The 24,311-nt window shown below is 34.3% G+C and overlaps 1 protein-coding gene across 3 annotated transcripts in view; it reads right to left on the reverse strand.

The window, feature by feature from the left end:
- The window catches only part of TDRD3 (tudor domain containing 3), a 215,591-nt gene that overhangs the window by 38,316 nt on the left and 152,964 nt on the right, over positions 1–24,311 (reverse strand). For all 3 annotated transcript variants that reach the window (XM_065901983.1, XM_065901982.1, XM_065901984.1), the window contains 2 exons: positions 16,753–17,603; positions 9,744–9,869 (listed from right to left, as the gene is read on the reverse strand). In XM_065901983.1, the coding sequence (XP_065758055.1) occupies positions 9,744–9,869; positions 16,753–17,603 (977 nt within the window). The remainder of the gene's footprint in view (positions 1–9,743; positions 9,870–16,752; positions 17,604–24,311) is intronic.

A 24,311-nucleotide genomic window follows, 5' to 3' on the forward strand; every position in this document is an offset into this window, starting at 1 on the left:
GTGATTTAAGGGACTTCCTTCTGCCATCACTATCTCCAAAATTCCATGCACTAGAGATTCTTTGACATTTCTAACCACATAATTCTGAGATTAAAGAAGAAAGGTGAGAGTGGGAATGGTGAAAAGGGGTAACATAACCCCTACTCTACAGTGAAAATTAATTTAACCAGTCTGGTTTTATAGCCTTAGAATACTTAACTCTGAAGAATGCAGAGGAGAGGAATGAGAGTTCCAATATGTAGAGGACATAGGGGAAAGCAAAAGGAGCTGTCACTTTTGGCTGCTTTAAAAATGCAGAGACAAGGATACTAGACGACAGAAGAACTGGGAAGAAGGAGGCCAGGTTATGACAATAAAATTTTCAGTTTCTATAGACCTATGTAGTTTACAAAGCACATGTCCAATGATCATATTACCTAATCCTCACTATAACTGTACTAAAACTGAGACCCAGAGACAGTAAACAACTTACCCAAAGTCAGTCACAGGAAGTAAGTGGCAGAGCCGGGAGGTGACCCAGGTCTTCTGACTTCTCCTGTGCATCTCCAGCTCCCCTGGAGCTGAAGCAGGGCAAAAAGGGAGGTGGGAGTAATCTGCCTGAGACCAGCCCTGCCCTCTCCCCTTCTTTCAAAAGCCACGCTGAGACATTTGATTCTCTCAGGGACCCCTTCACATAAAATTATTTCAGGATAAAGCACACAGAATCTGAAAATGTTTCTCAACCTTGGGTCCAAGAATGGCAATCGGCAGCAAGCAATGTCAGAAGTATTTTTGGCTGAAGTTTGCCATTTATGTGAAATTTATTAGAACTTCAAAGCATAGCAATTCTCATTTCAGAAAGCAAAACTTATATAACTGAAATTATTTAAAGTTGTTTTGTTCAAATTTTTTTGTTTAACAGTTTCAGTCAAACCTTTGAAACTATTAGGAAAACTATTTTGAAAAATGTTTGAGAACCAAGATACCAAATCTACATTTTACCTTCTCTGTGGTCACTGTTTTTCCACCTTAAATATCTTCCTTCAGTCATTACTTTCATTAAATCAATTCTACTCATTAGAATTAAAAGAATATTCAGCCTTTTCAGGGCCAATTTTAAGTGTTTTCAACGAATCAATGGGAAAATGTGCATATCTTATTGAAATATAAATCTTACATTAACTTCTAAATTATATCTAAAATGATTTTATTGTAGCCTTTTATAAGAAATCTTCAATAACAAAATTTAGAATTCTCAGTTTCAAGTTTCTTATATTTTTCTTTAATTTTTCTTAGGGAATTATATATTTTAACTTCTCATCTGGACTGTTTACATTTAAGTTTAAAACGCAGTCAGTGAAAAGTTTTTTATTTGTTTGCTTATTTCCTAAGAATGCAAGCATATGATTTAAATGGACTGGGTATGTGACCAACGTTTTATCATTTCTAGATCATTTTGTAATTAGCTCTGCTACATCTCAGTCTCTAACAGGCTTTCTATTTATGAGAACAACCATCAGTAAGACCAAGTTCTTAGTAAGCATTAATACTAATAAGGGCACATAAAAAGATCACGGATATATTTATTTGTGACCAAAGCTTTTAGAGCCTTTCTGAACTAATACTCACAAGTTCTTGATCTGTAATTCATTTGAGTACTGATGATCAAATCCAGGAATTTTTTAATAAGATTTATATTCCCTGATCATTTATAAGGAAAAAATACACGAGAATACCCTTCTCCACATTATTTTAAGCCTATTAGTAAAGGAGCAATATAAATGTTGAAACAAAACAGAATTTTTGATCTTTTAGGAGTCTTCTTCATCACTTAATGTCTACATGCTCAGTGGAGTTAACTTGCTTTGATACTTTCTTTTGATTCAGTAGTCAATTGTCAGCTTAACAAAAACAGGGATTTCAGATTTTACTTTAGCTTACTGGAGAATAACAAATAAACAAATGGTGAAATTGCCTTATGGCTGGAACATATAAATATCATGTGGGTTATTAGGCAAAAATCATAGAAAAAGAAAACCCAGCAACATTATAAAAGCTACAATGTGAGTCTTCATAAATGATAATTTTAAACAGTCTTTAACTTAGCACATGAAAGTTTCTAGAATTAGAATTAAGTTTTATTTTAAAATTAAAAGACCAGTGAGTTGTGTATAATGACACGTAAAAAAGGATCTCAATTTTATCATTATGTAATAAAATACTACTACTAAAAGCGTATGTGCTTAGAAAGGACATAAAGTTTCAGAAATATATTTTGTCCTCTATTCATAGTAAGGTTGAAGAGAAATTGCCTTTTATTCTATCTGTAATATAAAAATATACTATTATGTTATTAAGAAGTCTGGAACATCCAAAACAATGTTTCTTAAGATAAGTCTTCAATCTATTTTATATGGAAAATCTGAAAACTAGAAAGAAGAGCTATGATGTTTTTCAAAGTACCTCTTATAGACTTTATATAACAGATTTTATACAGGAAAAAAATAGGGGGGCTCCATGACCAAATAAGTTTGTGAAGCAACAGACACTACATATGTCTCTCTCTCGGAAATTTAAAATACCTATTAACCTGCTACAGGCTCGAAGACACTCTACAATCAAAAATGTACTTAAATTTTTAACCCAGCATTTTCTAAATTTATTTAACCAGGAAGCAGAACTAACCCTGAGCTAGATGGACTAGGCATGAAGACGTATGTACAAAAATACAATAACTTTTTAATCCTTATGATGATCTGAGCTGCTCAACTAGAACATCATCATTATGTTTACTCCTAACAAACTACATTTTTTTAAAGGCAAATTCTAACTATTGTAGTACTTCCTGTCCCTTCCGAATGGGGCTCTTAGCCAATGATAGGCCACTACTAAGGGAGTTATTTCAAGCCAACATATAAAACTCTTGCCAGTAGTTTCCAAATTTAATGGAACTGGAAGCTATAACATCAGAGAGCTTCTCACGAGGCAGATCAACTCTACTCTTTTCCTAGAGGTGTGATAGTGAAGCCTACTGCACATGATTCTAGAATAAATAGTATAGGTCCAATAAAGTTCAGGAAATTAGGATCAGTAGGAAGGGTGACCAAATACATCAAGAGATACCACCCACTAAAGGTAAAAAGAAAATAAAGCTTAAAAAACAAAGTAAAAAATACAATGATGTTTAAGAAATAGAATTAAAACACATAGAGATAACTAATAAATGAGGTGAAAAAGGAAGGGTATAAAAGAACACAAATGACTATGTAAGGTTAAAAAAAGAAAACGGACAACTGATGACTCATTATGGTGTGCAATCAAACATGTATCCTAAGTCCCCTTTTAGTCCATCACCAATCAAGGATCACAACTACTGATTTTAGAACTGAAAAGATACCCTGCAGGAGCTCCAATTGAAAAGAAATAAATAAATTCTGTATTGCAATCAGCAACATATTTTTGTGCCTTTTAGGTACAGATGAAGAATCAAAAACAAACCTGTGTGCAGTTTCTTTTTTTTTTTAATTCAATATCGATGCCTCTTCAGGTTTATAAAAATCTTTAAAATATCCTGACATGAGTGCCAAGTCAAGGCACATGCCCAATATAAAAATAACATGTTTGGGAATAAGAAAGAAAACAAAACAAAAATATTCCTCAAATTCATTTATTACTTTATTACCGGTGTATTAGTAAATCTTCTGCATATATACATTAAGGAATGGTAAAATTGAGTGCAGTCTGAAATTACAGTTTTAAAAGCCCTGATAAATAAAGTAAATGAAACAATTAACATTTATGCTTGAAAGGGAACAAATCTTGGGCCAATCGAATCAAAAATGTCAAAGGAAAAGATAAGTTCATCTGACAATCCTAGCCCCCTTAGGCTGTAGATTACTTCCATGATGCCTCCTTAAGATGACTTTGAAGAAAAATCAAAGTTACACATTATTTAGCATAAATCTAAAGCATCTTAAGTTTACTTCTTCATTGACCAGTGCCACACTACCATACTTTAAGTTGCTATTAATAAAGGGGAGACTTAGAAGATAAAAGATTAACATATCTACTGATACTATTCATGTATACAAAAAAGTGCTGTAGATTTTTCAATTATGCTAACTTGATTCTTAATATTTAAATAATATAAGGTTTAAAGTGCTTTATGAATTACAATTAAAGTTAGAAACAAAATAGCACATCTTAGGTAATACCTTACCATGTTATTTTACTTTATTTTTACTTTCAGTAAAAAGGAACATGAATAATCACATGATGTACTTTCATTGCTTAATAAAGGAAAACTCAAATCACCCAGAAACTTTTTAAAGATGCTTTATATAGCATCTTTAATCTTGAATACACTATAATATATTAAATTAAATTATCAGATAGCAAAATTCAAGTGGTACTTTAGTACATGTTCTTCAAATAGCATACTATTTTCTCAGTAGTAATTAAAATGGTGAAATAAAGTATCTCTTGAATAATGTAGCCCAGTCAAAACTAGATTCTGAAGATTTTCATAATAATCTCTTACGTTTTATAATAACCTCAAATTCACAAACTGAATTTGGGATTCAGGAAATAGACATCAATTTATATCTAAGTTGATATATCATATATATATCAGTGTATATATTGATATATCAATGTATATGGCATGCATTTATGAATGAATCATCTCTCCCTCTATGCAGAAGTTTTCATATCTCCAGTAAAGTCCTTTTGTATGATCCACAATCTCCTGTGGGAACTGTGAAAAGCTGAATGGTAGATTAAGAAATAAATAAAGCATATCTAATACAACCAAATTTTATTAAAACAGAGCTAAAAGACATTGCATGGAAACGTCCAAATTCTACCACCTATAATCTGAAAATTATGTCCTTAAATGCAGCTAAGACAGCTACACTCTTTTTGATTTACTCTGTGTTTATATTGCAAAAGAGAACGAGCACTGCTTACATGGAAATTTTTGAAAGGAAAGTATCCCAAAAATATGTATAGTGGAAGAAAATGTATTACAGTATTTCACTGACCTTACTCACATTATGCAGAAATTTAAGCATGGTAAATTATGCCCATTAATTTATTTAAGAATTTATTAGCAGAAATGAAAAACCTTCCGGACTATGATCAAATATGTGCCTATATTTTTTACTGGATACTAACTGGCAAAATCTCACTGTTACATAATTCTAATTTCTCTTTTAAGTTAATGGTTTCTATAACAATTGTCCCCTTTTTAATACTTATTATGGTCTTTTGATATCAAATACAAATGAGATATAGCCTAACTTTATCCCTATATCTTTAAAATTTCTAACATGACCTTGTTATAATACATTTAAGATTCATTTTAAACTCATTAATTTGCATATCACAATTCTCTATCTCCTTCCTCATTAAGTAGGTTAGGGATGGGGTGGTTAAATGTTTCTCTTTAATATTTTTATTAGCAGAAGAATACTTTATGGCTTTTCATGAACATTATTTGAATTTGGAAAGGTAATTTTCAAATTTGCTTCCCAGGATGACATTATAATATAAACTTTGCACAAAGTTACTTCAAAAGTAAAACTTGAGATTAATAGTTCTTTTTGTAAAGTATGCTAAAATTGAAAAAAAATATATAATTATTTTAAAAAGAAATCCAAACTCACCTAAAAGGAAATTGACTTTTTAAACAGATAAAATCAATAAGAAATTTTAAACACATAAAATTCATTAAATCACACTTTCTTCTTCCATAATTTATTTTCAAATAAGGAGAAATAAAATACAGACCTTAAACATTATTAAAATTAAAACATCGATAAACAAGATTTTTCCCACTTATATCTTGTTTTAAAGCTTCAAGAGGTAAATGAAGACTCCCACGAGATATTTAAGTTTGTTTCACACAACTGGAAATGCAACTTTCACTAACTTTGTGTAGTACACAGGACTTTTGTGTGTCCTGAGTACTAACATATACCCCTCACCCAGATCACTGCCTAGCACCTAAACAGATATGCAGTAAGTATTTATTGAATAAAACTAATCTATACAATAAATTTTCTAGTTGGAAGAATAGCTAAACAAAGATCATTTCCTCATAGTAAAACACTATGAAACTTCAAAAAGTTTAGAAATCAGTATGTTCTAAAATATTTCTTGGGATATAAAAGTCTCAGTGGCATAAAAGTCATAAATATTCTGAGAAAATCAGGACTTGATACTATCTTTCCAGATTTAGATAAGTAACTCAGAAGGAACAACACTCCAAAAGCACAAAAGATTTGTCTGAGCAGCAGCACCAGGGTATTTTAAAAAGTAATTCCAAGTGGCCTGTGGCATCTTTTTACTGTTTTCCTGATATTAGTTTTAGAGTTAAAAGGAGCAAACTTGGAAATGGCTGCAAGAAACATAAATAGGTTTCCTTTGCCCCTAATGTTTCATATACAGTTGTCAGGAAAATAAAATGGCATTATAGTTTTCTCCCTATATAGTTTTACAAATATGAGATTGCATAATGATTCATTTCTTTTGGTAAAATAAGGAAAATCCTGCAACATACAAAGAACATTAAATTAAAAATTACAGGATTTATCCAATTAAGAATGAGCTGTGATCTCACATTATGTTGATAGTTTACTACTATAATGAAGACATTAAAATTAAGATAGACTATTTTACCATAGTTAAAAAAAAAAAACAGGTTAAATTGAGCTAGGAGAAAAAAATCAAGGATGACAGAACAGAAAGTTCAGTAGATCAGTTTGGAGGAAATAAAGTATTTAATCATAATCAGAACATATACTTTCATCACCTAGTATATCATCACTGAGTATGTTCTGAAAATATACAAATAGATGGGGAAACTAGAAATTTGTCTACACACAGATTTAAGGCAAATAGTTCTTAAACTTCATGAAGAAAAAAATTAACATTAAGCTATTAATTTTATTTTTGTCTTAATTTTCCACATAAGAGACTATTAACTTAGTCATTGAGTCTCTTAATATTTCATGCTTTTATTTAATAATTCATCCTTACACCTTTAAGACAATACAGGCAACTGATTTCTATAAAGATGTTTGGTGCATACTGCTCACTGCTATACTTAGAAAGACAAGAGGTTTTCCAAAATCTTATGGTAATAACAAATATAAACCTTAATTAAATACATGAAATCATTTCACAACTAAAAACAGTAATGTACATATGTAGCACAAGAGTTAAAAAAAATAAAAAACTACACAATCCACAGTGTGAGTAAATAACTCTACTAAGACTTCTATCAGCCTCACCTTACCTTTGCAGACCTTAAATTTTTCTAGTATGACATCAATTAGAGTTACCTTCTTATTGGTAAAGTGAACGTTTTACTTTGATTAACTTAAAGCTTGTTACAATTCCAAAGTTACAAAAAGAAAAAATACTCACAGACCCCAATATTAGTACTCTCAGAGGATAACAGAACTATACACTAATTCTATGTTAAATGTACTTGACAATCACACTGATTGTTTTTCTTCAGGGGCTTTTTATGTATATGGACACATACTTTTTTTTCTAATGGAGATGAGTGAAAAAAGGAGCTGCATCTACAACTAAGTCAATTATTCACACAGATGAAGAAGAAAGGATGATCTTATCCTCAACAATACTGTTCATGATCCAAAAATATTTGTTATATTAATTTATGCAAAAGCATAAAACATCAATAATCACCTGATTATTTGTAATTAGGAAAAAAGAAATACCAGAATCTCCAAAAGAGTTAATGATACTATCCTGCCTCTTCCTGTAAAATATTTCATGGAGCTTTTTGGGAAGAACCCCTGGAGGAGGGCTTGCCAACTCACTACAGTATTCTTGTCTGGAGAATCCCGTGGACAGAGGAGCCTGGCGGGCTATCAGTCAATGGGGTTGCAAAGACTTGGACATGACTGAAGTGGCTTAGCACAGCATGAAAGATTTTTAAGTTAACTGCAGAAAAAGTAAATAGGTGAAAAACAAACAAACAAAAAAAACCAGCACAGTAAAGCCTAGATGAGGTTCGGAGAACATGAAAGTACTGCTGTGGTTCAGAATCACTACATGGGCTGTCACGTGAAACATTTATTGTTCAGCCAAGTTTACAACGGCCTAAAATCAATAAAGCAATGAGGACTATTAAAGGGGAAAAAGGAAATGTCACTGACTTAGAAAGAAAAAGATCACTTGGCACCAAACACCTCTGAGTAGAAGAGCTACAATGAGGAATAAGAAAGGTGCTCAACAGTTACGTCCACTCTGGAACAGAAAAAGGTAGTAGAGAGGAAACAAAATAAGGAAACTTAAAATTTTTTTAGGGAGAAAAGAATAAAATTAATCTCTTATTAAATCTCCTAAAAAAACTAAATGTAAAAATTTTATTTTGACTCTGTAATGGCTAGCACTGGGATCACATGATGAATAACAAACCTGGGCTCATCTTCTAGAAATACAAACTCAATAAATACTTTTACCATTATAACTAATTAAGATGTGAGTATTAACTTTAAAAAAGAGAATAAAAATAGCCATCATACGGGAATCAAAAGGGCAAAAGATATAGTTATACCAAGTTTCTCCAAGAAAAGATATAAATTAGACATTAATGGTATTTCAATCTTTTAGGGAAAAAGCAGTTAAACTTTAGAGAATGAGAGAAAGGATCTCTTAATTATACAGTATAAGATATGAATGTTACATTGTAAAATATGAAACAATAAGCTACCTAGAAAATCATCAATTTTCTAGAATAAAAAGGTCAAGAAAAAATATCCATGGGCCCAAATATGATTACTGCTACTAGATTTCTGTTGTAGCTTTATTTATCTTCTTTTCTGGGGGGGTGAAGCGGACAATGACACTGAGGTCATGACAGGAAAATCTAGAAGCATCAAAACTAAATCAAAAGAAGTTCATAGGAAAACAAGAATGCTTCAACGATGAAGGCTACTGTCTAAATGATATAATTTTCTAGTATATCTTTATATTTTAGGGAAACAGCAACAAATCAGGTTTCTAGTAATAAGTTTATCAATAGCTACCCACAAATTAGAGAAAGAAATTTGTAAAAAAAAATCTCTATAAAACAAATTCTAACATGCTTTGTCCTCTTGTTTTTGCCTAAATATGTAAAGTTACATAGATCTTGTATACAATGGACTCCATGAGGTCAATACTGTCTAAATTATATCAACAAAACTGTCAATTTTGACATAACATTTGGCAACAAAATTAAATATTATTAAACAAAGATATTTAAATTTAATCTGCACATGTACATATATATGTGTAGTAAATGCAGATGTATTCATATATAATTTAAAGTGTTTTTCTTAACTTTACATTTAACTGAAACAATAAAGAATGTACATGTTTTCAAAAGAGATTTAAATTTGACAACTGCTGAACATCATTTGGTCAAATTTAAATAGTAACAAACTTGGAAAGAATAAAATATGCATAGACTCATAAAAACACATACACACTTTTGGCAAACATATAAATAAGGGCACTTATTGTCAAACATAATATAACAAAGCATTATATAAGAGAAGCAATTGCAATGCACTCATTCTTACGGTAGTTTAAGGTAATTATTAACTAAAATCTTACTTTAGGAGTAGCCAGTTTTAAACAAAACATTTTTCCACTGGAAAATTTAGTATTACTATGACTAATCTTTCAGAGCTATGTATTTCCTTCAAAACAGCTTATGTCTGTACATAATTTGGATCACATACCCATGCCTCTGACTGAATGGGCCTGATGTTGCTTAGTAGCACCTCTTCATAGTTTCCATAATCAATGAATTTAACAACTGCTGTCATACCTGAAGAATGAAGAGCTTCAACTTCTGCTCGGTAAAACTGAGGAGACAAAAAGGAGTTTTAAACGGTACAATCAACATTGTCTAGATAAGGTGATACATGATGGAAATATAAATACTCGAAATGTTACAATGTTAGTATTTTTTGAAATCTCATTTTTAAATCAATTTTATTGCCATATCATTGTATTAGTTTTAAGTGGGAAACATAATAATCTGATATACGTATATATTGTGAAACGACCACCACAATAAGTCTAGTTAGTGTCCATCACAACACATGGTTATATTTTTTCCTTAGGATGAAAACTTTAAAGATATAAATCTCTTAGCTAAGATATAAATTCTCTTAGCAACTTTGATATATATAATATTTTAAAGAAAATGATTTTTAAGATAATGCATTTTTAATTTATTTATTTTAATTGGAGGATAATTACTTTACAGTATTGTTATGGTTTTTGCCATATATCGACATGAATCAGCCACAGGGGCACATGTGTCTCCCCATCCTGGACCCCCACCTCCCACTTCCTCCCACACTCCATGCCTTGGGTTGTCCCAGAGCACTGGCTCTCAGTGCCCCACGTCATGCATGGAACTTGCACTGGTCACCTATTTTACATATGGTAATGCACGTGCTTCAGTGTCATTCTCTCAAATCATCCCACCCTCACCTTCTCCCACAGAGTCCAAAATTTACCTTTGGATAATCATAAATTGGCTAAGAAAAAGAGATATTCTCTTATCCATGTGAGCTCTGACATACACTTAGCAGCGGTAAGATTTCAGAACTAAGAGGATCAGTAGAGAATATTCACATGCTAATGGGTGCAAAAAAAACTAGTGCTCTTCAACGTCTCCTTGTTAGCCACTGAAGCCCTCTGACATTAGTAAAACGGTTCTTAGGTACTAATTAGAGTACATAAATATAAAGCAATTTATTTAAAAAACAGAAATATATGACCAAAAAAAAATCCTCAAAGGCTCATTGTCATGGCTATAGTCATACAGGCAGCTGTGGTGAAGCAGAGTTCCCAGGCAAGAAGAAAGCACACTAGTTATATCCAGGATTTATAGGATTTAAGACACTGTAAGACCAAACCCTTTTATTTCTTCAGTTTATCCAGTATCACTTGGCTCTGGGAACCAATGCACAAAGTCACCAGGAACTGAATTCACAGAACAACTTCATATGTTTAATTTATCTGTTAAGGCAACTTGGAGTAGATCAATTGATTCCCTTCACTGTATTCCCTTCACTGTAGGTCAACCCATTTAGGACTCAAATTATAGGTCTGAATGTTGCTTAATGAACATGAAATAGAAACAAAAAACTCTTAAAATTCTTATTTACTCTCAAGGAAACTTTTCTTCAAACAAGGGCAGTTGGACGCTCTTGCCTAATGTCTGCTCTGACAGTGACTCAGTGTAACAGGACCCCCCAGGACCTTGCCAGGACAGACGCTCCTTCTCCCTCATGTCCTCCATCTGCTGCTTGTCTACAGAAAAGCTCAGCCAGGAATAAATGTAACCAGAGAAGTGAAAAAACATGGAAACAAAGGGAAACAGTCAAGCAAGAGAAAATAATAATAGTTTAGCCATTAAGCAAAGTTAAGGACCTTCAGTTTCTCCTCAAGAGCTACAGATACATATTCTGAGTCAAATCCTTTGAGCTGTTTTGCAGATACTGAAACCCCCAGTAGACAGAAGTTAACCATGTGATGACCAGACTGTAGTTATGACATAAGCTCTTCCATCTTACACAATTTCAAGAACTGGCCTCAAGGAAATGGGAACAATACTTGTACTTAAAACAACTATATGATGCTCATCAGACCACAACATGACCAATTTCAAGATCTTTGTGGAGCTGTTCTGCATGTAGCCTCCCTCCACCAACCCCTCCATTTACCTGTACATCCCCCTAAATATCTCCTTTAAAAGCTCTTGCCCCTGATCAGCAAAGGGGAGCTGGTTAGAGGAGTTAGTTTTTTTGGGCCATGAGTCCATCTTCTTCCCAGAACAGCACCAGTTTCCTCAACAAAGCCGTCTTTCCTTTTACCCAAAACTTGGTTCTCAAAAATTGGCTTTCAAACAGCAAGCAGCCAAGCCTGAGTTCAGTAAACCTTCATGGGTTCACCAGAATCAAAAAATGCTAAAGACAACAAAAATTCTTATTCTTGACAACCTTCTAAAATAGCAGTTACTGTGGGTGTACCAGGAAAGAACCTGCTTTTACTAGTATGCTTGTGTGCTTGCCAAGTCGGTTCAGTTGTGTCCCGACTCTTTGTGACCCTATGGACTGTAGTCTGCCACACTCCTCTGTTCATGGGATTCTCCAGGTGAAAATAATGGAGTGGGTTGCCATCCAGAGGATCTTCCTGACCCAGGGATCTAACCTGTGTCCTTTACGCTTCCTGCATTGGCAGGCATATTCTTTACCACTAGCACAATCCAGGAAGCCCAACTAACTAGTATACGCCATAGTATCAAAGTTACTAAGTTAATCCATGGTATTTCTTTTCCAGATCTGGATGCAAGAAGATTAGAGATACCATGCCAGAATTTTTCCTTATCTTAGAGATCTAGTTATACATCCACATCTCTCCTTTCCTCCTTTATCTCTTAGCCTTACGCTTCCATGTTCTGTAAATTGCTGTATTTCTGGCATACTTCAACTGTAAGCTTTTTAGACAATTTTGTCAGTTCAGGTAAGTTCAACAATGACAAACAAGCATAATATATACCCTAGGAAAACAACTTGACATTCTTTTAGGAACTTACTAAAATAACCTGTGTAAAAATGACTTCTACATACCATGGAAAGTATAGTGATATGGCACTTGATGAGGCTAGGAGTGCAGGAAAAGCTTCCTGGGGCAAATGACAGTGGGTATAGTCTTCAAGGATGAAGAGTATTTAGCCAAGCTAAGAACTGAGGAAGGTGTTCCAGTAAGAGTTACAGAGACACAAAGCATGGAGAAGAGTACAGGATACAACAAATAGTTTTAAATTAATTATGGCATGACGTGAGAAGGGTCAGCCAATAGGACAAGATAGTAAGGGTCAGCTGATAGAGGCTCCAGAGGCATGCTAGACTACAAGTGAAATATTTTAACTAGGAAGAATGACAAGATCACAGTGACGGCAGTTCCAGGGACAATGTTAAGAAGAATAAGACGTAAGGCAAGGAGACCACTTTAAAGGCTGCTACAATACCCCAGCTGATAGGGCTGGAAGAGCTAAACTAGTCATGGCAGATGTACCAGGAGAAGAGGGACTGTTCTGAACGCTCAGTCTTTCTATGAAGGTGAAGCTGGAGAGAAGGCAAGATATCACGAGGAATGCTTTAAATGGTACTAACTGATTGCTTCCAGAACATCATTTATAATGCAATTAACATTACGGTTTCTTAATAAGTTATAGATAACTCTGTTGTTAAGCCTTTACCCTAGTCTCTGGCTAGAAAATTGGAAAGTTGCCTATTCTTGACAAGACACTGAAAAGTTATCTCTTAAATTTGGTGGTTTTATAAGATAACTAATGCCATCTCTTTCACAGAGTATTATTTATTTGCTTAATGGTATATCTATACAGATCCTACAATCCTTCACTCTAAACTGAAAAACATCCACATAAAATCAAAATAGTCCCCTTAGGAGATCATTCAATTATTCCAACAACCTTCTAAAAGCTCAAAATATTTTGGGAAATATTAGGCACCACCTTTCAGAAGCTATATGAGATTATTTTGAGTATATTCAGTAGAGACAATATATGAATTTAGCATTTTTTATTATCTGAGAAAATTAGAGTTGAAATTAAGCTTTAATAACAATCTGATCAGGTATTTGAAGATACTTGGTTCATAGCACAGGCAAAATTATCTGATGTATCCCAAGCACCTAACACTTAGCAGCTACTCAAATATGGTTTGTTGAATACTCAATATTTGTTAAAGAATTCATCTAAGTTTAAATATCTGAATATCTTAGGACTGTCATTATTTTCTGTTGCTTTGTTTCTGGTCATTCATATTCTCTCTATATTTTTAACCATGCCTCATAATTTTTTTAAGGATGCCAGACATTGTATTAATAGATGAAATGCCATGAAGAGGTTCTAAAAAATATTACTTTTCCCTCAAAGAGGATTATATTTTGGGAAGCTGGCAGACAGAGTACAAGCAGATATCCTTGATCATGTGCAGGGGTGATTTTAGACTCTATACTGGCTTGCTTGTATTTTGCACTTAGGACTAGGACATGATCCTTACAGGATTTGAATGGAAAGCCTGAGTCTTCTTACCAAGCCTTTCAAACACTATTGGACTTGAACTCAAATTATTCACTTCCTCTGTTTGTCAGGGTCACCAACTCCACGTTGTTCAATGTGAAAAAAAATTTTTTTTTCCACCTTCATCTTCACCATTCACAGAAGTATCTTATAGAAGTGACAAAAAGACAAAGGCAAAGTCAAAGTCGCTCAGTCGTGTCTGACTCTGTGACCTCATGGACTATACATATGTGGTCCATGGAATTCTCCAGGCCAGAATACTGGAGTGGGCAGCCTTTCCCTTCTCCAGGGGATCTTCCCAACCCAGAGTCGAACCCAGGTCTCCTGCATTGCAGGCGGATTCTTTACCAGTTGAGCCACAAGGGAAGCCCAAGAATACTGGAGTGGGTAGCCTGTCCCTTCTCCAACGGATCTTCCTGACCCAGGGATCCAACTGGGGTCTCCTGTATCGCAGGTGGACTCTTTACCAACTGAGCCATCAGGGAAGCCCCCTACAGAAGTGAACCCTCCAAGGCAGACAATGTTAGTTCTATAAACTAACTCTAATTTCCAACTACTTCTTGGCTCTACCTTAATGGAGAAATGGCGAAGCGTTTAAGTAATCCCCCCACTAGCCAAATCAAATAGTTCTTGTGTTTTGGAAAGTAAGTGGTCTCAGCTGCAAGAGTAAGAGTCCCGATAGTGATGAACACCTGTACTTGCTTTCCAAGTCTCCATAAGAGCCAAGGAGTAGCCATGTAAAACAGATCCAACCAATGAGACTGTCTGTTGGTATTTCTGGGAAGGCTTTTACTTTTCTTGAAAAAAAGAAAAGACACAGTTAGTGCAGTCTCCTCCTCTGCTTTCAGCCTTGAATAAAAACTTGACAGCAGAGAAGCTGTTACTAGCCACGTTCACACAAAAACCTTAAAAGACTACGCCATCTAGCTGTACCTGGACCCCTTCCTGCTGCTATCATTAGATAACACCTAACACCCTGTTTATTCCTTATCATTCATTGAACACAGTGGGGCCTGTTTCCTGATTCCAAGCCCTATAGCATCTTTTAAAACATCCAACCACATTTCTAGCCTAAATTTCATCCCTTGAAATCTTCAGGTAACCTTATCTCCACTATTCCTTCCAGTAACACATATGGGCACATCCATCTCAACTGAGTCTACTCTATACATAAAGTATTTGTTTCAAATATTTTGTTTTACTTGATCTTCACATTCACCTAGGTCCTTCACAATAGTTTTCCTAGTATGACTACCACTGGTTTTTATTACCTTGCGAATATCTCCAGCTGACTCACTGGAAGAGTCCCTGAAGCTGGAAAAGACTGAATGCAGAAAGAGAAGAGGGCGTCAGAGAAGAGATGGCTGGATGGCATCACTGATGCAGTGGACATGAAGTGGGGCAAACTTCGGGAAATGGGGAAGGTCAGCGAGGCCTGGAGGACTGCAGTCCATGGGGTCGCAAAGAGTGGGACATGACTGTGTGCCTGAACAATAACAACAAAATCTCCAGTCCCCTGACCACTCAACTTTTTTCCTACACAGTGCCTCCTGGAGAATGAACTAGTTAACAAAGTTAACAAATAATTATGAAACTCCTACACTGTGAGAGGAACACGGAAACTCCTACACTGTGAGTGGAACACGGCAGTAGAGGAAAACTAGAGAGATGTGGTCCTGTCTTCAAGAAACTTAAAATCATGGCAGGGGAAAGAGTTATCAATACAGGAACCAAAACCAGAAATACTTACAAACTGTGATAAGCTTTAGAAAGTGAACAAGGCAATGCTGAGAAAGACAATAATGTAGAAGGGAGGAGGGTGCAGACAGAGAAGGCTTCTTCTAGGAAGTCCCTGAGCCAAGTCTTCAAGGATCAGAAGAGCAGTTAGTGCAGGAGCATGCTGGGCAGCAATGGAGACACGAACAAAGGCCCTCCTGTCTGATGGTCCCTCTGGCCTCTTCCTCTCCTGTTCTCACCGTGTCGGTCTTCTCCCTTTTGTCAGGCTCTTTTATCTGATTAACTGTATTCCTTCTCAATCTCATCTTGTGTCGTTCCCTTTCCATTTTTCCCACTCTTTTCCTTTTACCCAGTATATAATGTAGAACACAAGGCTGTTTAAATTATTGGTTTAATAATTCTTAAATTATTTATTATTAGCTAAATAATTAACCTTCCTGCTCATAATTTTTTTAAAGTAGGCTAATTATGTATATTATCTTTAAATTAAATGACATCTGCAGAACTTAACTGTGTGCCATTCAACTGATTTGCTTCCTTGTGAAACAGTACAATTTTACTAGAAAGAAAAGCAAACATTAATAGCTCAGTAGATGATAACTAAAGTAACTTATCAACCTCATTTATTCACTTTTACAATATTTTTCTGATATGCAAGTGAAAATCAAACCTAACAATCAAATATTATGGGACTCCTAATCATCCATAAAAAATATTAAATATTTTGCTCTTCCTTTGATAAGTTACATACGCATACATCTGTTCAAAGACTATAAACAAGTATAACCAGAGACTGCAACTCTGTCCCAAAGCAATGGCTTTCCATGGTCTCACTAGACTGTTCCATTCAGTAATATTAGTATTTAATAACTTTACAGCATGCATACCTTATTGTCTTCCCAATAAAGTGCTAAGCATTCATCTCCAGATTTCCATAGTTTTGCATACTCCATAGGAATAGATGATTCTAGTACTTTTTCGGGTTTAATTGGCCCAGATCTTCTTTTGGGACCACTACTGTAAAATATTTTATCATCGTAGGATGAAGCTGTGATGGGTCCCGCTGGCTTAATAGGTCCCACTCGCCTTCCCTTCAGTGGCATTTCTGTCTCTCCATTTGGAACACCAATGAAACTATTCGTTCGGACAGGATTATGGTAATCACTATTTACATTAAAATGTTTTTCAATTTTTACACCACTAAAAGCTTCATTATTTATTGTTCGTGGCTTCCTGTCATAAAAATGATCCGAATTTGCTGTTTGGTTTTCTCTTTTCCCACGTTTGTGATTATTATAATCTATGAATTCTTGAGGAAATGGATTTTCTTTTGCCTCTGCATAAGATGGACCTTTTCCTGATCGGCTTTGCATAGAGTTATCCCTTTTTTTAAATACAGTATCATTGTGTTGGGAACTTAAAAGGTAAGAAGTATCTTTAGTTCTATCATATCTAGAATATGGTCTATCACATTTGATTCTCTCTTCAGGCCATACTTCAGATCCTGAAGAAGTACTTGGTCTTTCAGAACCTCTGTTTCTAGGTAATCCACTGCCTTCTAAAACTGCCTTTGAATTTTGGGTGTCTCTTTGAAAACGAGGAGGTTTTTCATTTCTTGGCTGTCTGGTATCATTTCGAGGAAGATATCGTGGTTGATTATTATCTTTTACTCCATTTTGCTCAGTATTTGACATTCTGTTTTGTCCTTGATGAAGCTGCTGCGGCTGTGATTTAGGTTCTGAAAAGTAAAAGTAATTATATGCATATTAAAATAAAGATGCATTAATACTTAATTATAAAACTACTCATTTAACATCTTCTACTATCTTCCTACCTCATTATCTTAATCCCTCTTTGCTTGGTTAGACTCATGTTTCTAATGTACAGTTTGCCTGGTTAGCCACATTAGTGAAGTAAAGCAATGATATGAACCATGAAAAAATGGTGGATAATTCAAAAGCAAGTTGTATTTGTTACTGAATAGTTGCACTGTTGTAGCTATCTATACATGCTGTTCTGGTAATTCATTTCCCAAGACTGGTGAAACAGAACTACAAACTGAAACCACAGAAGCTGCTATGAAACTCTGCAAGTACATCTCTAAGTCAGTTCTTTTCTGAATCCCCACCCCATTTAAAATGTATCATTCACTGTCAGTCAAGTTCTAGTCTTAGCAGAAAAAAAAAATTCTCAGTTCTTTCTGGATCTGGAATTGCTAAATGTTTGGATTACAATTAGATATCTATTATAAACCTTCCCTGGTGAAGGACAGGGAAGCCTGGTGTGCTGCAGTCCACGTGATCGCAAAGACGTGGACACAACTTAGTGACTGAATAACAACAATGAATAACAACATAAACCTATCAAGAACAGGTACTACTTAGAAATACAGGGGAAAAAGTGTCAAAATCTGATTAAGCAAAATAGTGCAGAAAATGTCCAACCAGCAATCAAATCAGTAACATAGCATATATGCATATACCTCACAGATAATCTGACGGTTATATTTCACATAGCGATCTTTATTCTCCTTCAATTTGTACTGTGTCACTTACTCTTTCTTCCTCCACTGCTTCTCATCGCATGTCTATAACACAATTATCAATCAAGCTGACTGGTCCTGGTGCACACATCTTGTTTCTCTTGCCAAACACTATAATCAGTATGCACATTAGGATTATTCTTACATTTTCCTGAGGTCACAATAATAGGGATATTACTAAATTCTGGGTGAGAATGCTTCTTGCATTTGCAAGTAAATTGACTTCTTTGACCTCTAGCTACTAAATGCCAAAGTATTCTCCCTTAGCACTCCTAGTCACTGTGACTACCTAAATTGTCTCCATACATTTCCAAACACCCACTGGAGGAGAAAAGGTACCAAGTAAAATGTTCAGATCAGCAGAAATAAAGAGAAGATCTTTAAAAGGTCCCAAGTGACAAAGCAAGTCAAGACTAAAGATCAAGGCTCAAAATGAAAAGAAACTTCTCAGCAGAGCCACTGGAAGCTAGAAGTTTACCTAATAGACTTTAAATCACTTTGAAATTAAAGGAAAATTACTTTCTAAGTACAATTCTACATTTAGCCAAACCACCCACTGATCGTGACAAAGAACAAAGATTTTTCAAATATGCAAGATCTCATATACTAGCCAAGACCATCAACAGAGATACTTTTACAAAATCACTTTTTTCCCAAGATCTGCTTTACCAATATAACACACAAAAAATAGTATCTTATTTTAGATCACTATAGTCAATATTAATTTTTTTCTTTAGAAAGAAGAAAAATAAACAGAAATGAGCATTTTCAGCAGTACGCATGTTCTGGCACTTGTTAATAAAGGTAGCAGCTGCCTCATGCTGACTGTCTGCTATGTGTTAGGTACCCCATACTAGCCCTTTATACACATTATCTATAGTCCCTACAGCTGGCTTAACATACAAGTGTTAAAGGGTTTATTTAATAGAGAGATGTAATATATGCTGAATTGAAGAAAATTTTCAGTTTCCAAAGTAAGTCAAATATGAAGGTATTTGCTGACAACAAAGTCTGAATAGATACTTGGGAAGTGAAGTGAAGTTGCTCAGTCATGTCCGACTCTTTGTGACCCCATGGATCACATGGGGTAGCCTACCAGGCTCCTCCGTCCATGGGGTTTTCCAGGCAAGAATACTGGAGTGGGTTGCCATTTCCTTCTCCAGGAGAACTTCCTGACCCCGGGATTGAACCCAGGTCTCCCACATTGTAGGCAGATGCTTTACTGTCTGAGCCAGCAGGGATATTTAAGATATTTGTGAAGTTAAAGCTTTTTAGATCTCCTGTGTTTAGAGATTAATTTTTCAAAATTATTCTAGCTAGGGACAACAAAATCTATGATGATCAGAAAGTACAAACAACTTAAGTCATCATGAGAATAACTAAGTTATCAGTCAGTATCCTGGACTTCAAATGGCAGTTTGAATAGCCATGCATACAGGATGAAGGTTTCAATTAGGCTTGGTAGGTGTGGGAGAATTTGATTACAGCTCTTCTAAAAGAAGAAAAAAGGTAAAGATTTCTAATCTACTTAACTGATGATGTACATTACAGAATAAAACAAGTAATTTTTACTATTAATAAATATACTTCATTCCCATTATTATGCTGAGACAATACAGTGAGAGAAGAATCTATAAAGAAAACTGATTTTAAAATAAGAACACTTAAAAAAATAAACTCAATGAGGCAGAAGATAAAATTGTGCTCTTAAAAGAACACAGTTTTCATATACATACAAATCAAAACAACAGTAAGCCAAGGAAGGTCCTTAAAGGTTTCACCACTCCTGTATTTCCTTAGACATTTTATCTTAGACACCTAAGTAATGAAGTCAGAAGTAAAGTAAATATTTTGAAACTGAATTAATCTATTAAATAATAGAATATACTAAATCACTATATTGTAGAAAGGTGATTTTAAATATAGAAATAGCCCAGAAGTCAAATAGAAAGCCTCTTTCTGCAGAAGGAAACCTGTTGCTCTCTGTTGCTCTTCCTGAGGAGGCATGGATGATTCCAAACCACCAAAATAGTAACTGACAACACAGGCCAGGTCTACAGTCACTAACTGAATACACTGAGACACTTTTTCTGTACAGGAAGAAGAATAAAATGCATTGCTTTTTTTTCTTCTTTTTTAAAATGAACTGAAGGAGAAAGGTGAAAGAAAAGCATAAACAGAAATCGGTAACATTATATATTAAATAGGAGAAAAAATGGAAAAAGAAAATTAGCAAAGAAATGACAAAAATTCATCACAAAATAGATAAAATTGTAAAAACATCTAAAAGATCAAAATGATAAAAGTTTATATGATAAAATTAATCAAAGGATACTACAAGAGTTTTGTTTGACTTGTAATAAAATGTACCTGTTATATCAGCTCATGAGTTTCAAAATGCAAGTTTGCAAAATAATTGATTACAATGTTTTACAGCCCCATGTTCTGAAATGCAAGGATCATTAAGAGTGAATTTATTAATTGGCATAACTTATTTGGGTTTGTACATTAGAATGTGCTTTAATAAAATGTATTAAAATATGAATACTTCTTTGCAGAGTATTCATTCTCCACTTGCAGCTGTACCTGCTTTTTATAGTAGAAAAACAGGTACATTTTGTTTCCCAAGATGATCCTTCATTTTATTCTGAGACACCCACTTGAAGACATGGCTTAATAAATATTTTACTATGTACCTGACTCTACTTTAAAGGTTTTTTTGACTATACTACTTCATGTAATTCTCCCAACCACATTGAAAGGCAATATTATTATCCCTACTTTATAAGTGAATTAACAAAAAGCTGAGATAACAGCTAGAAAATATTAGCGTCAGAGCTGAACTCAAGTCTAACTGAAGAAAAAGACCATAATTTTCTCCCTACACAAGCTGCCTGCCTGGAGAAACAAAGCAGAATGTAACAAAACATGTGTTAGCTACAATTTTATCACCTACATCTGTTCATTCCTGATTTGATGCAGAAGTCGCAAAAGTTCTTTCACAATCTCTGATGAACTAAAAATATAAATTTGGATACTAGGAATGCCAAAATTCTGACCTGAAACTAATAACCTCTTTCCATTAATGCAAAACAAAAGGAATACCTATTTATCAGCTAGATATTATTTTTAAAATGTCATAGTACCACAGTAAAACAGATTACCAACTAATGCATATATTAATTCAAGTAGAGTAGTTAAAATCACTGCTGAGTAATCTTTCAACAAGTAAAGCAAAATAAAAACAAATCATCCAAGATATTTGTTACAAAAAGATGGTATTAACTGATTAGTACATGAATTCAGATTAAAACAGAAGCATAACACCTTCTAATATTTCTGTGTCTATACACAGACCAGGTTACATTTTTTTACATCAAAATTTTCAACTAATTTTCCCAATTATACAAATAAGGGCTTATGTGTAAAGTATCTTTGCATACTTTTTATCCAAATATCTTTAGATATTCTAAATGTCTAAAATATCTTTAGATATTCTGTTATGATGACAAAACTCTTTGGCTATAAAAGTTTATTTATCAGTTCAAAATTTATATGCTTTGGTTCCTCTTGTAAAAAATTACTTCCTCTATAAATTTATTTTGTATGAATTCTGACTTTGATTACAAAGGCTAAAATAAGGAAATATATCTCATTCTTAGAAGGTACATATAAACACAAGTGGTTATTAAATGATAATGTTCTCCACATAGCAAAAAATAAAATGTAGTCTTTTAAAAATATTATGTGATATGAAGAGATACTGCTCATCACTCCAAGCTTAAAGTATAACTTTTTCATGCTATATTAAATATATTCTTTCTTACCACTTCCTTCAAGATAATCATTTGAATGTCTGTAGATCATTTATCTGCAGGATATCCTTCAGCTTTCTTCCAACCCCACTACTTTGCTGACACTATTTTTGTCAAGGTCTCCAATCAGTGATGTGTTGGAGCCAGCCTGAATGTTGCATAAAAACTGATTATCAAATTTTCAGAAAATCTGCAACCTGGTTGCAAATTTAAACTAACTTGAAAGTAGTTGCTGATAATCTGAAATCAGCCATAGTGGAATATTTATACCACAGAAATCAAGAAAAGCTAAAAAGTAGAGCATCGCTGCCCTGCCTCCCACCTCTTCTCCAGGGTCAGCGTTAAACACTCACCAGCGTGTGCGCTATTAATGCCGTGTAACCCAATGGACACTTCACTTCCTTCTCTCTGTCTCTACTCCTCCTGCTTCTTTGGTAGCTGTTTTATCAGTTTCTTTCATTGGCTCTTCCATCTCCATTTGATCTCTAAATTCAATTGCCTGTTTAGTATATCTCCTTGATTTTTAAAAAACTTAAGATAAAATGTATTTCAAATTTATGGTAAGCTAATTTGCACCAACTTTCTATATGCTATCTTTAAAATTTTTACTGAAGTTATCCCTGAATCCATATGTAAATGTCTATATACTAGTAATTATTAAATTCAAATAACTACTCACTTTAATAAGCAGGATATTACCTGTGCAGCACTGTAGAATATTTTTACTTCCTACCTGGCATTTATCTAACACCTTAAGCTTCCTGGTTCCCTGCCCTGACAAAAGGATAATGTCAGATCCTATGCTGTCAGAATGCTTGCAAATCTAGGGACCACAATGTCATGTAACAACAGAGACCAGAGCATTTCAAAGAACTCTAACCAATGACCAGGATTTTTGTTCCAGTTATTGGCTCTAGTTTTAATTTCCAATCAACTGTTGACTGTCACTTGTCTAAAATGCAGTAACAAATGTTGAGGCTTTGACAAACTACTAAAAGACCTTCTGAATAAAACTTACAGTTTCAGTATGTATTTGTACTTATGAGATCAGACACAAGAACTACAGACTACAGTAACACTGGTATAGAGTACTCACTGTTAAGGTAACAAGTCCACATGACAGAATTAGAAACAGTTAATCCAAGTTTAACAGCAAACCACTATCTAAAAATGTGAGGTAAATGTGCAGCTTAAAAAAATGGAATGGTCTGAAAGGAATCAATCCTATAAGAAAAAGTCAAGGACTGGGAAAGGCATACTGGTGGCTAGGGACAGAGAGAAAGTGAAAAGTAGTGGGTAGAAAATGACACATTTTGCTAACAGCTTATGACTATTCACATAGCAACCCTTCACTCCTGGCTTCCAAGGAAGCATTCCACCATCAATTTTAATCAATCAATTGCATGGGGAAATGAGGAGGAATGTTGTTTGGTGTAATCAGATAGAAACATACATAATATGGGCAATCCTTTCTTGAGGAAACCCTGTACAAAAACTTCCAGTCTAACACAAATATATTCTCTCTCTCTTCATGACCTAGATTCCTGACTTTCCAACTACTACCATTCTATCACATTTCCTTCCTGTATCCCTACTTTTGAGTCATCAAAATTCAAGCTATAAGTCAAACTATTTAAACTGACTTGAAACTTGATTAAATGAAAATAAAACAAAAAGACACCTACCAACCATTAGAAGCCTGAAACTTCATGTGCATTAACCATCAACCATTAATACTATATCTGCTAATATCTAATTATTTATATCTGAATATTATGTAGAATTTGAAATTATGCAGTACGTTAACCAAGATAAATGCTAAGATAAATTCTCACAAAATCCACAGAAAATAAAGAACTGGAACTGCACAAAAGCAGTATATGTATTATAGTCTGAATTTTATTCTGTCAACAAGAAGTCAATGGAGCATTTTAAGCAAGGGGGTAGTGGGATCAAATTTGTGTTCTGAAAGATCACTGTTTGCAATACGGAAGATGAGATGATAAAGTTCTGCAAAGAGTCTGTGAAGAGTCAGTGGAGAACTGATGAGGGCCCAAAGTAGGATAAGGGAGGATATGAAGAGACAGTG

This window comes from Muntiacus reevesi, chromosome 11 (assembly GCF_963930625.1).
Source record: "Muntiacus reevesi chromosome 11, mMunRee1.1, whole genome shotgun sequence".
Taxonomy (NCBI): domain Eukaryota; kingdom Metazoa; phylum Chordata; class Mammalia; order Artiodactyla; family Cervidae; genus Muntiacus; species Muntiacus reevesi.